Source organism: Panthera pardus, unplaced genomic scaffold (genome assembly GCF_024362965.1).
Source record: "Panthera pardus isolate Hobbes unplaced genomic scaffold, ASM2436296v1 HiC_scaffold_2, whole genome shotgun sequence".
Lineage (NCBI taxonomy): Eukaryota > Metazoa > Chordata > Mammalia > Carnivora > Felidae > Panthera > Panthera pardus.
In genome coordinates, this window is record NW_026526765.1 from 58,907,114 (window position 1) to 58,920,417 (window position 13,304).

General features: G+C 51.0%; 1 protein-coding gene across 1 annotated transcript in view; it reads right to left on the minus strand.

Moving 5' to 3' along the window:
* Nucleotides 1-13,304, minus strand: part of SLIT3 (slit guidance ligand 3) — a 593,034-nt gene that overhangs the window by 77,931 nt on the left and 501,799 nt on the right. The window contains exons 13-14 of the mRNA XM_019450253.2: nucleotides 8,702-8,845; nucleotides 7,385-7,548 (exon numbers count right to left, since the gene is read on the minus strand). Coding sequence (XP_019305798.2) covers nucleotides 7,385-7,548; nucleotides 8,702-8,845 — 308 coding nt within the window. The remainder of the gene's footprint in view (nucleotides 1-7,384; nucleotides 7,549-8,701; nucleotides 8,846-13,304) is intronic.

Sequence of the window (13,304 nt, forward strand, 5' to 3'; positions counted from 1 at the left end):
CCGCTGACCCATTTTAATGAAATGATTTTGCAATTAGATTCAATGGACTAATATGTTCTTTCCAGCATCCCCCCCTGCTGTTTTTGTTATTGCCCTGGTTTGTAGTAATGAGGGGGTCAGAGTGTGATATTTTATTTGAGTGGCAGCCAGAAATGTTAATAACGGCGTTTGCACGTAACCCAAAGAGTTCCTTCCCCAGTCAGAGCCAGCCTGAAATGCCACCCCATCACTTCATATTTCATTACCGAAACTACCCTGGGTTTCTCGGAGCCATTTGTTATGCCTAATGCTCATAACTACCCAAAAGTATTTTTAACTTTTCCAGAGCTTTAAAAGTCAATTTCAATCTCAATGCATATTTGTCACTGCCAGAAATACTTAGGAGGAGGGGAGTAACTGAAGAGGCCGCTGCTTCTTCTCTTTGGGGAGAGTTCAGACAGCAGAGATCTCGGAGGACTTGAAGAAGGACCATAAAACAAAACCCCGGCTGAAATGGGTCATGGGAGAGCTGATGTCATCTGGCATTTCGCCTGCTCCTGCCCCTGTAGCCCTCCTCCCTCTACGCGGGCAGCTCAGAACAACGACACTTGGTACATGATCACAGAGAGCTTTAATAGACCAGGGGGTAGAAATCCATAGCAATGCGATTTTATTATGAATCCCTGCCCTGTGGCCACTTCCCAGGACAGCATGTATTTAACATCTGGATGGTCATGGGATTGGGGCAGGTAGGGAGCCACAGCTCCCACTCTGTGGATGGGCTTGGCTGCAGAGGCCAGTGCTGGGCCCAGGATGGCTGCTGTCCTTAGTGGTCTGGATTTGTGTCATTCTTTGGGCAACCAGTTTGTTGAATGAAAGTCACAGATTCACTGTTATCTGATGACCATGGCCCTGCCAATGCACGTGTGTCCAGAGCTCTCCTCTTCTACCTCCAATATCCCTAACATGGGTGGGATGAAAGGAGGAAAAGAGCAGAAAGAGGAATTGGGGGGGGGGGAGGGGGGAGATCGTCAGCTTGAAGAGAGAGCCACGTGGACAAGCAAAGGGTCGTAAGTAAGAAATGGAATCAAGAGAACATTGCCAGGCACACAGTTATCCACTCATGGGCAAAGGCTAGGGGACTAGATACCAGTGACTAGAAAATGTCAACTGTTTTACCAGGAGTTTGGTGATCAGTTGGGCAGACAGCTGTCCTCGTAAGCTATCCCCATCACAGTCTATTATGAATGCAGCCATCTGCCTGAAACCAGAGGGAAATGCCCATGGCCTGCAGCTGGGCACTGCCTGGTCCCAAGCCTGCTGCTGCAGGACCAGGGAGGTGCCCGTGAAGGTGCCATTGTGGACCAGAGGCCTGGCCCCTGTCATGGTGGGGGCAGTGCCAAGGCACTCAGGATGCCCCCTCTGTTCAGGATAGGGGACTGCTCCAGGCTCAGGGATTTGTTGTGTACCAAATGGATCTTGGTATATCCATGCTGGAGGGAGGAGCCATTCAAACAGCACTGCTTGCTCACGTGCTTACTCAACTTTTTTTCCATTAACAGAAGCAAGCTTGAGGGGGAGTGTTAAAATGTTTTTCAACTCCCTATCGATTCAAGTCAATCTTATCATTCTTTTTCATTTTCTAATTCAAGGCTATGAGACTGTCCGTAGCTAGGAAGGGTGAGTATTATAGTTGGAAAGAGCAGCCATCTGAGTCTGGGCAAGTTAGTTAACCTCTCTGACTTGATATCCTCATCTGTGAAATGGGACTTATAAGGTTGTTGTAAAAATTAAAACAAGGTAATGATCGAAATAGTTCAGCACCTGACCTAGAGTAAGCACTCAGTAAATGGAAAAGCATCCAGAAAGGCCAACAGGACTCTGTTACTCAGCAACGGCTTGGCCCTGGCTCTGAGGGGTGACCTGAGGGAGAGGAGACAGTCAAGTCACATGTTACCATGAGAGGCCAGAGCTGGCTTCCAGGCCTATGCCAGGATTTGGTTCCCAGCATGGCTTTCTCTCATCTGGGGTGGGACACAGACTTCATGGCATGAACCAAAACCACAATCTTCTAGTTACACTGAGCCTAGGATTTACTTAAGAAACAAACAGAATGGGGGTTGCCAAGATCCCTCTCTTGATTATCAGAGATAGCAGATCTCTGCACAGCCCTCACGTGGCACTGGACTAGCTCCACGTGAGGAGCCCAGCTCTTGGGCCACATGTTCACTGTTCCCGGAAGGTCAAGGCAACAGCCTGGACTTTAGGCTACATGGGGACCAGGGCCAATGTACTCATGAGGAGTGGGGGTTGGGTCCAGGAGGAGGTGCGAGTTAAATCCAAAGTCTCAGACTCATGCCACTCTCACTAATTCTCATGCTCACATTTATCCCCGATGCTTCTGGTAAAGATAGAGGAGAGGGAGTAGGTCACAAAGCAGTATGACCTTTGGGTTAGCTACCACTTGGGAAGATGACCTTGCACTGGGACTTTTCCATGAAATGATGGGGCACAGGCCTTGGGTGTACCTGTTCTCTTTGAACAGAAGAAAAACAGTGGTTTCTGAGCTTCAGCCTAGCTACTTTACCCCTTGGCCGGCATCCAGAGTAGCCTGGGGGAGGGGGTGATGACTCTATCTGGGGCAGGAGATGTGGTTCTAGATCTTAGCTTGTCCCCAGTGTGCTCCTCCAAACCCATTTCAGCCCGAATCCGCTACCTGGAGGTGGAGGTCTCTGCGGATCCTCCGAGGCTCCCGCCCCCCGCCCTCCGTGAGGCTAGACCAGGAGAGGTGGGTCTGGCAGATGGCGGGCTGCGGTGCTCCAGAGCAGAGAAGAGGTGTCCGGCGGTGGTGGCGGGTGGCGGCGGGCCATGCTGCAGGAGAGCGCGGAGCTTTCCGCGGTGCTTGACAGAACCATGTTCCGTTTCCATCGTTCCACCACATGGTTAGATCAAGCACAAAGGAAAGCCCCGCGGCGACTGGTCAGAATCAAGGTCAGGAAGCAGCGTCAGAGAGAGGACAGGAGCGCTCAGAGGAAGCAGCGTGGAGAAGCGGAAGCCGGAGCAGGCCCCCACGGAGCGTGATTAGTACCAGGAGCAGGGTTCCACAGGAACACTTCTGAAGACAGGAGCCCCACCGCCCTTGGACCCCGCCCTGGGGCAGTCACAGGGGAAAGGGAGGAGATCGGGCGGGAGACTACTGGACACCCCTGCTCAGGAGAATCAGGGCACGATGGGTTATGGCCGCAGATGTCTCCGGTCATATCACGGGCCTGAACAGAACCTCTAAATCCCGCTCGATTGTACCACTGATCTGCCAAGACATCACACTTAGCAGAAGCAGCTTCTGCACACTCTGCATCCTGGGGCCCATCCCCACAGCACAGTGGATCCATAACAGTCTGTCCCCCCAGCCCCTTGCATGAAGAGACAAGCCACAACTCCCAGTGGCCTAACGAAGCTGGAAAGCTTTTCTTTAGGAAAAGCCCCTTTCATATTCCATACCTCAGAAATCTCCTCAGTATCCTTCAAGGACCCCCAGAAACCCTCTGGCTGACAGACATTCATTCCAGATGACTCAACATGTAATGGAGAAGGCGGGGGGAGGGGGGTACGGTATCAAAAGAAAATACACGTCCCTAGCCAAGGAGAAAGATGGGAAAGCCAATGGGGCCCTACGTTTGGGACTGGGAAACCTACAGTCACAACTGTCTGAGAACAGTGACCAGTTCCCATCATGATGAGTAGTCTCTTTCAGACTAAGAGAAGGAAGGAAAGGGGGAAGACACCAGATTCTAGGGTCCTTCCTGATTGCAGATTTCCTCCATGGTTGTGAATCATGGCAGTGGGTGGAGGGACCAACAACCAAACTTTCTGGGTGCCATGGGCCCAGGTGAGGGCATCCAGACTCCATGTCCCTATCTGCAATAGATCAGCGACAGTTTTTATGAACTTCCTCCCAAGCCACTGGGAGGAGATATGTACTTCTTGAACAGACCAGAAGTCAGGGCCAGGTGACTGGGATCCTCCCTGCTCTTGGCCTCTGACAAGAGGAACGGAGTCACTGTTCCCCTACAATGTGTTTTTGGGGCGAGATGGTCACAGCATCTTGACAGTGCATAGGTTATCTGCAATGGTTGACCACTGAGTGAAGGTCACTCCACAGCCCCAGGTCTGACCTCTTTCAAAGCCCTCCCATCTGACCAGCTAGAGTGGCCGTTGTACTCTAGTCTCAACTCTGCTCTGATGTCTGGACATGCAGGGCTCTGTAACACCCTGGTTGTTGGGATTTCACATTCAAGTTGGATCAGGGCCTTGGTACCAGAGCAGGAAAAATCCATGCCTTTTGTGCCCCTGACCCCAAGCCTTTAACCCTTCTCCTTGATTTCCCTCAACAACAACAAAAAGGAGGGACAAGAGAGAAAATCTTCGCAGCACATTGAATGTCCTGGGTTTCAGATCTCATCTTGAAAATCCTACTCTATAACCTCAGACAATACTTTCCTGCTGTGTAGGCCTCAATTTCTTCATTTCTAGCAGGGACTGTGTGAATTCTGAGTTCTCTAAAACTCTGTGATGCCCTGAGCAGTATCTTGCTATTGGCCATCTTTTCTCATATTGTGTCATCACCCTCTGTACTTTTCACCATGAATTTCTTCTTGCCAACAGATCGCTACACACAAAGGAAGGAGGTGTGATGGAAGATATCTTCCAACTGCCAAGTGCTCCCCTGAGGATGGGCTCGGGTCCCAGGCAGCCAGACAGCGGCTTTTCAGGGGGACTTAATCTGATGGTCAGATTACCCCAGCTGGCAGCATTCACCTCTAACCAGATACTGCTGCCCAGGGCGGCGGATGCAGCTGATAGAGGCAGACACAGGGCAGCTGGGAGCCAGACGCCCTGCCTAAGGAGGGGCTTTATGCATTGCAGGAGCAGCCCTCAAATTGGCTTCTAATTACATCAGCTGTCTTTGCAATGGGGGTGCTTTTAGGGGAAAGTAAAATGCAGAGTTATTATCTGTCAACTCCAGTACGCATCACCTGACCCTCCTTCTGGAGCTTCCTGGAAACACAAAGCTTTAGACCTATGGCTTCTGTATCCCCTAAAGCCAAGGCAGGCCTGGGCCCCAGTGTCTGTCAAATCCAAGGCCTTTGATACTCACCAGTAGGTCTCTCTACCTCTCTTCTCTGCAGCTACATGAAATAATAGCACATAGAATGTTATCTGTCAGGCATCAGCTCTGACGTTCCCTACCTTTACAGGAATAATCTGCTTAGTATTGATTTAAAAAAAAATCTTTTAGACAGGGTCAATCCAAGAACCCTGTGCTTCTGTTTCTTTTTAAAATTTCCAAGCACTCCTGCCCTCCGTAGGAAAAGCAGCCAGGATCTCTCCCATGCAAAAGTAGGCAGGTAGTGGCACAGCACGAGAACTATGTGTTACTGTCCCCTAGGTCAGCTTGCTATTTTCTTTCTCCTACTTCATTCCATCTGTACCCTCATCCTGCCACCCCTAGTCCCAGCCCACAGTCATTCCTAGGCACCTGCCAAGATTTTGTCTCTGGGAGATGCCATCCTCAGACCCTGGGCCGATCCCCTTCCTGTTTTGTGTGGCCCCATGGTCTTGGCATCAACACGAATCCTTGAGATCCTGACAGGTCCCCTATGAGCCTGAGGGGTTGGGGCTGGGAGATGGCACTCTGCCTTCCCCTGCTTCTTATCGCCCCCTCTTCTGGGGCACAACTGCTTGTTACAGCTAATTAAGTCAGCTCCCCCCACCCCCAGACTTGGATAGGAACAGAGGGGACAGAGGGAAGAAGAGGTGTGCATTATGAGAAAGGCCCTGAGGAAGGATGGTTGTGCCTCAGGTGACACTCCAGGGCTGGGAGAGGGTTTCCCTCCCAGAGATGCTGCTGGCCCAAGAAGGAACTTAAGGAAAGAGTTTTGGGGAGTGGGGATAGGACCATAGACTAGGAAGAGAGTCATCCAAACAGTTGGACTGTTTTCCCAATGCTCCTTCTCTCCTACATGCTGCATGGTGTCGAGGAGTGAGCCAGACCTGGGGGCTGCCTCCACTGTCTGCTTGCTGTGACCATGGGGTGCCCTTTACCTCTGAGTCCCTGGCTCCCTCAGCTGCAGAATGAGGACTCCTCCGGGTGATCTCACAGGACTAGTGGAAGAACCAAGTCAAACTAGATGCACTCAGCACAGAGTTCATCACAAGTAAGAAACTGACATTGTTATTCTGAGGCAGACAAATTGGGACCAACGCCTCATTTTGCCACAAAGTCCCTGTGGTATCTCCAAGCCCTCTCGAGGTATTAGGTTCTATTGAAGAAGATAAAATAGCTAAAGTTTATCACTCTGGAGACGTGGACTAAAGGATTTGACTTAGAGGCCAAGAACAACATGAAAGAAGCAGAAGTCTGTCTGCTGGTCTTCTCCCAGCGACCAGTGACCATGCTGTCATTCTCCCTGGGAGAAGCCGCTTACATAAGATGCTCTTGGGCAGGGGAGAAGAAGGGCTCTTGCTGACACACAGATTGTGATGGTTGGCACCAACCCATCTCAGCACATTATACTATCAATCTCTCACCATTGGGAGCACAAGGCAGTGTGGTGATTTTTTTCCAGTAGCAAATGGCACAAATGCTCGCCATTTTTAACTGCCTGTTTATCTAGCTATCAGGTCAAGGACAGTTACTTGTCTTTTCAAGATGACCTGAGAACCCCTCTGGCATTCACCCCCAGTGTCTTTCCTGGGTGCAGTAGGGAGGAAGGATTCCAGAAAGAGCTTGGAAACTGGAAAGTGAGGCTTTGCTTTCCTAGAGAGCACAACTCTTTGCTGTTTTCTCCATGAACAGACTATACCAGTCTAGGGTGGAGGAGACAGCTAGCTAAAATGTCTGTGAAGTCTGTAACAAACTGTGGTCTGAGGGCTGTACCAAAGGCGGTCTTAGAGGGGATGGGAGCCTCCCAACATTACATGCTCCTTGCAGCCTGGCCTGGGACACATTTCTTTCCCTATCTGCCACTTGGGGAGCATGCTTTGGAGACTCAAAGAAAATAAATCGCAGCCTCTAAAAGGCACGTGTGTAAAGGCTGCCCCTCCCCTAGCTTCCACCTGACCCTGGAGATAGGCTGCCACCTGGGTTCTGTCTCTCCTGAAATTGTGCACCACCCCCCGCCCCACCCCATGCTTTTATTGTGTGTGTGTGTGTGTGTGTTTTATTTTAAATCCATAAGGTAATTGGTTTTCTGCAGGACTAACTGAATTTCCCCAATTTAATTTGCAAAGATGCTCCCTAGGAGCCATTACAGCGCTTGCTGTCCTCCAGATTGGATTACTGGCCTCTCTGGGGCTGCAGTACTGAGTCGGAAGGTGGGGCCCAGCCCCGTAACCTGATTACCTGAGCAGCGGAACTTCTTGCTCTTGATCTGGCTGATGCGTTTGTTGGCCAGCCGGCGCGGGCTGCTGCAGCGGGCCCCGCTCGTCTCGATGGGGTTGTCCTGCAGGTAATCGGCCAGCCACTTCAAGTGGCAGTCGCACACAAATGGGTTTTGGGCTAAGTGGCTGCGAGAGGGATGAGAATTGATCAGGAGTGACCCGGGGTGCCACTCTCCACCTCCACCGTGCCTGGCACTGGGCCCCTCCTCATCGGGCAGAACGCAGAGCGGGTGGGGCCTGAGGCCTGCTATGTGCCAGAGAGGGTCACAGGTGCGGCTGGCATCAGCTGATGTCATCTCCTTGCTCTCCTGACCTGGGGCAGGACCCACCACTCACCTCGATTCTGACCGACACCAGCTGTGATGGGCAAAGTCACAGGCTCAGGGTTTGTGCTTACAGTAGCCTGGATTTTATCTCTCTAAGCTCAGCAACGCCAGGCACATAAAGCAGCTGGCAGGGTGACTGGCACATGGTGGGTGTTCCACATACAGCAGTGGGTATTGCTGTTACCCTCATCATCACCAGGGCAGCACCGTGGGTCCGGCTCTGCCCGGCTTATAAGAAAACTCCACAGGGCCAGCACAGTGCTCAGCGCATGGTCAGTGTTCAACACGCAGCAGCTGTTCTCAGCTCTTTATCGGCGCCTGTCTCTGGCTAGGGGCAGTAAGTGCCAGGTGACTTAGAAGGCATCCAGAAGCCCCAGGTTCATGGTCAGGCCTGGGATGGGCTGAGATCTGTCCTCAGGTGTTATTTATCTAACGGAGTTATTTATGATCCTCTGCAGTGAGGAAGTGCTTCCTGAAGGGAAGGTGAAAAATTCCGAGTGCCTGTAGCAGAGGCTTGATTTTGCAGGGTGGTGCGGGGTGTTGGTGGGGAGGATCGGGCTATTAGCAGAGATGGGGCCTGCTCAGAGTACAGTGGTTAAGCGAGCAGGGGAGCCTGTTCGAATCCTGCTTCTTACTAGCTGTGCAACTTTGAGTAAGTTACTTAACCTCTCTGCGCCTTGGTTTGCTCACCTAGAAATGAGGGATCCTCACAACACCTACCTCACAGGGTTGCTGTGAGATCTAAAGGTTTGAACACGGGGAAAGTGCTCAGCGAAGTGTCGAGCACTGGGTGGGTGCTCAGTACAGGTGAGGTTACAGCCATTCTCACCGCAGTCTCCAGACATGCTCTGGGACATGCTCACCTAGCCTTCGTTTTGGGGGCTGTCTGTGCCTGGGTGTTTGGGGTCACTGGCTGCCTGCGCGTGTGCTGGCATTTGAGGGGGCATACTCACAGGGTCTGGATGGCCTGCAGAGGGGCAAAGAGTCCCTTGCTGATGGTCTGCAGCTTGTTGTCATACAGGGAGAGCAGATTGAGGTTCTGCAGGTCCTGAAACGTGTTCACTCGCAGGCAGTTGATCTTGTTGGCATTGAGGAGGCTGCAAGCACAAGAGAGGCCAGTGACTCACTGATCCTGGGAGTCACCCACGGAGCAAGGGCTGCACATGCAGGAGACAGGCTTCAGAGCTCTCCTCCAGAGACAGCCTAATGCTCTCCTGAGAGCCATGGGCCCCTGCCACTAGTGTGTGTGTGTGTGGGGGGGGGGGGGGGGGGGGGGCGAGGGGGTTCTTGCATTCCCGCGGCCACCAAAACTCCAAACATGTCCAGGCACTTGTACACCAGCTACCGAGGATACTGGGCCACATACTGAAATCCCCCGCAGCCTTCCCTGGTACCCAGGCCCTCAGAGCAAGCCTGGAAATGGCAGCACACATGCTTGACTTTCTGCTTTAGAACACAGAGCTTCCAGGAATGGGGGAAAAAAAATTCATTTGGCACAACTGCTTCAAAGCTTTAGTTGACTGACGAAGGGCAATTTTGATTCAGAAGTCTTCTTGAGTTCTGTGAAATCACTGATCCCATTGGAAATGTGATGGAAGTTATAGGTCATCCAATCCTCCCGGGAAAAGATACATCCACCGGCAAGCATGGGTGTGTGCACATACACATTCTCTCTCTCTGACACACATGCACGTGCTCCCACACACGCAACATGGATGGAGCCCCTTGTGACCCAAGTTCTACCCCTTGCCCCTCCTCCATGCATCCCTGCTCACTACACTTCGTTCCTCAAACGCCCCCATAAGCATTTTGGCCCAGGTCCTTTGAACACGTTCTTTACCACCTTTCATAAGGTGGTTCCTTCTCCTCCCCTACATATCAGCTTAATGTCACCTCCTTAGAAAGGCCTGCCCTGATCCCCTCACCTACAGCAAGACCCCCAGCCCCCCATGACTGTCTCTCCTAGCTCCAGTTTATTTTTTTTGTAGTACTTCTCTCCATTTGTGATCACAGGGTGTTTGTCCTTGTTTACCACTGGCCTCCCACCTATGATGACTGTAAGCCCTGATGTCACAGATGACATCACTTTCATTCCCTTTATTCTTGGTGCTCAGCAACAAGCATTTATTACGAAATATACCCAACCCTGTACACAACTCCAGGGGACCACACTCTAAGGTGGCACCTGTCTTCCCTGGTTTTAGATCTGCATACCCCTCCCTCCACCAAAAAAAAAAAAAAAAAAAAAAAATAGCATCAAAAGAAGCTGCCTTTCGGGTGAAACTCTGGTCCAGCGTAGGTGATGCCATGAGGGTTATAGAAGAGTTCTCCAGCATGGGGCTGGCAAGTCAAGCGAATCTGAGTCCTGAGAATTTCCTTTATGATCCTAGACCAACTGTTTGTACCCTCTTAACTAGTATAAAATCATTTCTCATTCCCTCGTCAATAAACGTAGGGGAGAGGAAAACTAGACAAACCAATAAAAATGTTAAATTTTTAACATTTCTCTTTCAAGGCTGGCTCAGAGCTTCTCTCGTGGAGAGTGGCCCAGGAGACTCATAACGGGCTGGCCTCCACAGGCTCTGATGCCAGGGTCTAGGGGACTTGAGTTGGTGATGGGGGGTTGCCCCTGGGAGCTCAGCCTTCTATAGCACCTCTCCCTTGCTGGAGGCCCGTCCTCCCAGTGGGGCCCCTGCAGCCTGCGTGCAGGCAGGCAGCTGTGGCAGTGACAAGTACAAGAGCTGCGTGTTTAATCTGGCTAATAATGGGCAGGCTCCCAAGGGTTCACACAGATGTCCTCCTGCCTTGCAGTAGAGAAAAGCTAGAATACTCTTGTTGTTTTCCAAAGTGCTTTCCTGACATCCAATTGTTCTCACGGTAACCTAGGCAGATGGGTACAGCCAGCCTCCCAAGTTTAGGTGACAGAACTGAGTCTGAGAATGTGGTGGCTTGGTCAAGGTTGCATGTGTTTCCAGGGAACATGCTGGAGGTAGTTACGAGAACTGATGTCTCTGGAGGGTGCACTTTTTTCTTTATGAACACCTTATATACCCCACCCATCTGTCTATCCCCCGGTGGCATTCCCCCCCAAGAATGTCCTGTGCTTTATAGATTGCATTTTAGTCAAGGTCAATCCATTCTGGGGACATTCCAAGGAGGACACCAAGGAGCAAAGAAACAGGGAGAAAAGCCGGAGGGACCCAGCAGGGCTAAGCACCCATGGGGCAGGAATGGACCCTTCACACACGGGTGTTTGGTGTGCTTGTTTACAAAGGAAAATAAAGTGCATGGTAAATGATTTATTCCAAACCTTGATATTCAGGGCCTTAAGAGGGGATCCCTTTGCTAGGAAATACTGAACAATTCAGTAAAGAGACCAAGTCAGAGGTACCAATCTGATGCCCTGAAGAAAGAATCTTCCCTGCAATATATTGTGACATCCCACATGCTCTGTTCATTCACCCTCCCAGTGTTTTAAAATTGGGAAATTTCTCTCCCTCTCTCTCCCTCTCCCTCTCCCTCTCTCTCTCTCTCTCTCTCTCTCTCTCTCTCACACACACACACACACACACACACACACACACATGCCAGATTTCTATTTCCTCTTGAAAAAAAATTTCAGAAATTCTAGCAACATGGAGTCCACTGGAGGCAGCTATGGGGTGGCTGTCCCCTTTCGATAGGACCCATGCTCCCTGTTTGCCACAGTCCTCACTCTTCCCTAGCGATGCCTTTCACCAGCTTCTTCGCCTGTCTTGCCTGAGTGGGCACTCATACCTGAGACCCTAGTGCAGATTAAAGAGCCCAGCTGCAGTTCTGGGGAACGCTAGACCCTGGACAAAGAGGGAACCCCCAGGGAGAAAGCAGTGGTGACTCTGACCTGCCTTGAAAGGGTAGCCAATCTGCATGCTCCTGGGGGCAACCCTCCTCACTCATCAGAACTACTGAGGCTTCTTTTTCTGATCCAAATGCTTTTCCTTGTTCCCTACTTCTAAATGTCTTAGCATGGGGTGTTATCTCAAAGATGGAAGGCATCAAAACACCCCAGGCTGGCGGAATTACTAGGCAAAGACAGCATGAGGTGCAGAGTGCATGAAGCAGGGAGCAAGAGGAAATACAAAAGGGCACAGTCTCTTGGTCACTCCCTCCCTCCCAGGATGCTTGGCTCCCTAAGGCAAGACACGTAGGTGCAGGGAGAGATAAAATTAAGCTGCTTATCCCGATTTAGATGCTGAGGACAGCCTCACTGATCCCTAGCACCGGCAAGATCTAACAGCCCGTCCTTCTGTCCTCTCTCCTTTGGGAGGAAGGCTGGCAGCTACTCAACTCCATCTGTCTTCCACGAAAGGATCCCTGAGCTACCTGGTACATGGACAAGAGTTGGAGGGGAATTGAAAAAAACATGCTGTGGAGCAAACAGAGAGTAAACAACTATTTGTAATGGGGTTCAGCATTTCCATAAGAACTCCTGAAGACAGGCCTTCTGTCTCTTTCCCTGGAGAGATCGATTTTCCCTCTTTTTCTCCTCAAGGCTGCTGGGTCTGTCCTATTTCATCTCCCTTTGAGGAACAACAGCAGTGCAGCTGCTGAAATGATACTAATAACACAGTGACATCTCTAGGGACCATGGCTCTGTGCAGCCCCGTGCCAAGCGTTTTCCAAAGCACTTTCCACGCAGTATTTTATTTCAGCCTCACAGCAGCACTAAGATTGTCCTCATTTTGCTGGTGTGGAAACTGAGGGTCCGAGTGGTGGCAGATTTGACCAAGCAGTAAGTGAAACATACCAGCCTGACTCCAGACCTCAGCTTTTATCCACCACAGAGAATCCATACTCTTTCTTCCATGCCCAGTGAAGCATGTTCCTGGTCTCTGGGAGTGGTTATTTTTGCTAGTTTTGGAAGCACCTGGGCATGGAATGCACCAGGTGGGCAGAGGTCTGGTTGGGTCAGGAAGACTGCTCGCCGTTTGGTTGTCTGGAGCGATCAGGAATCCTGCCAACTCTTAGGAAGGACTTGGCACCAAGTTGTTGGAGATGGGATGCTTTTTGGGATGCTCACCAAACTGCCATTGGCACAAAGTGGAAGGTTCTTCACTGAGGGGCTCACACACACACACGAAGCAGCATTTCAACCTTCAGCGATCATTAACCACATGCTGACTTGGGAGCAGTATGCGTGGCTCCTCTGAATTCTCACTCTACCCTGGGCAGATCAGGGGACAGTGATGAAGCAGAGACAGCAGCAACCCTCATGCAAGATGAGATGCTCCAGGTTGCCTCATTTGAAAGGCTGCCTGGTATTCAAAGCCAAAACTTTGACATCCCAACTAGACCTTCAGCTTGATCTCTTGTTGGATCCAGTGAGTTGGGGGTTGAGGGCATCTTGTGCTCATAAATATTTCCCCCAGAAGCAAATCCAGCCATCTTTTGGGGCCACCTACTCCCAGACCCACCTCCCAAAGAACCTCTTTTGAAGGTTTTATAAGCAAAAGGAGAGAGAAGGGCTGAGATGGACAGGCCAGATGAACAGCAGGACCACACGACGTAACATGTAAC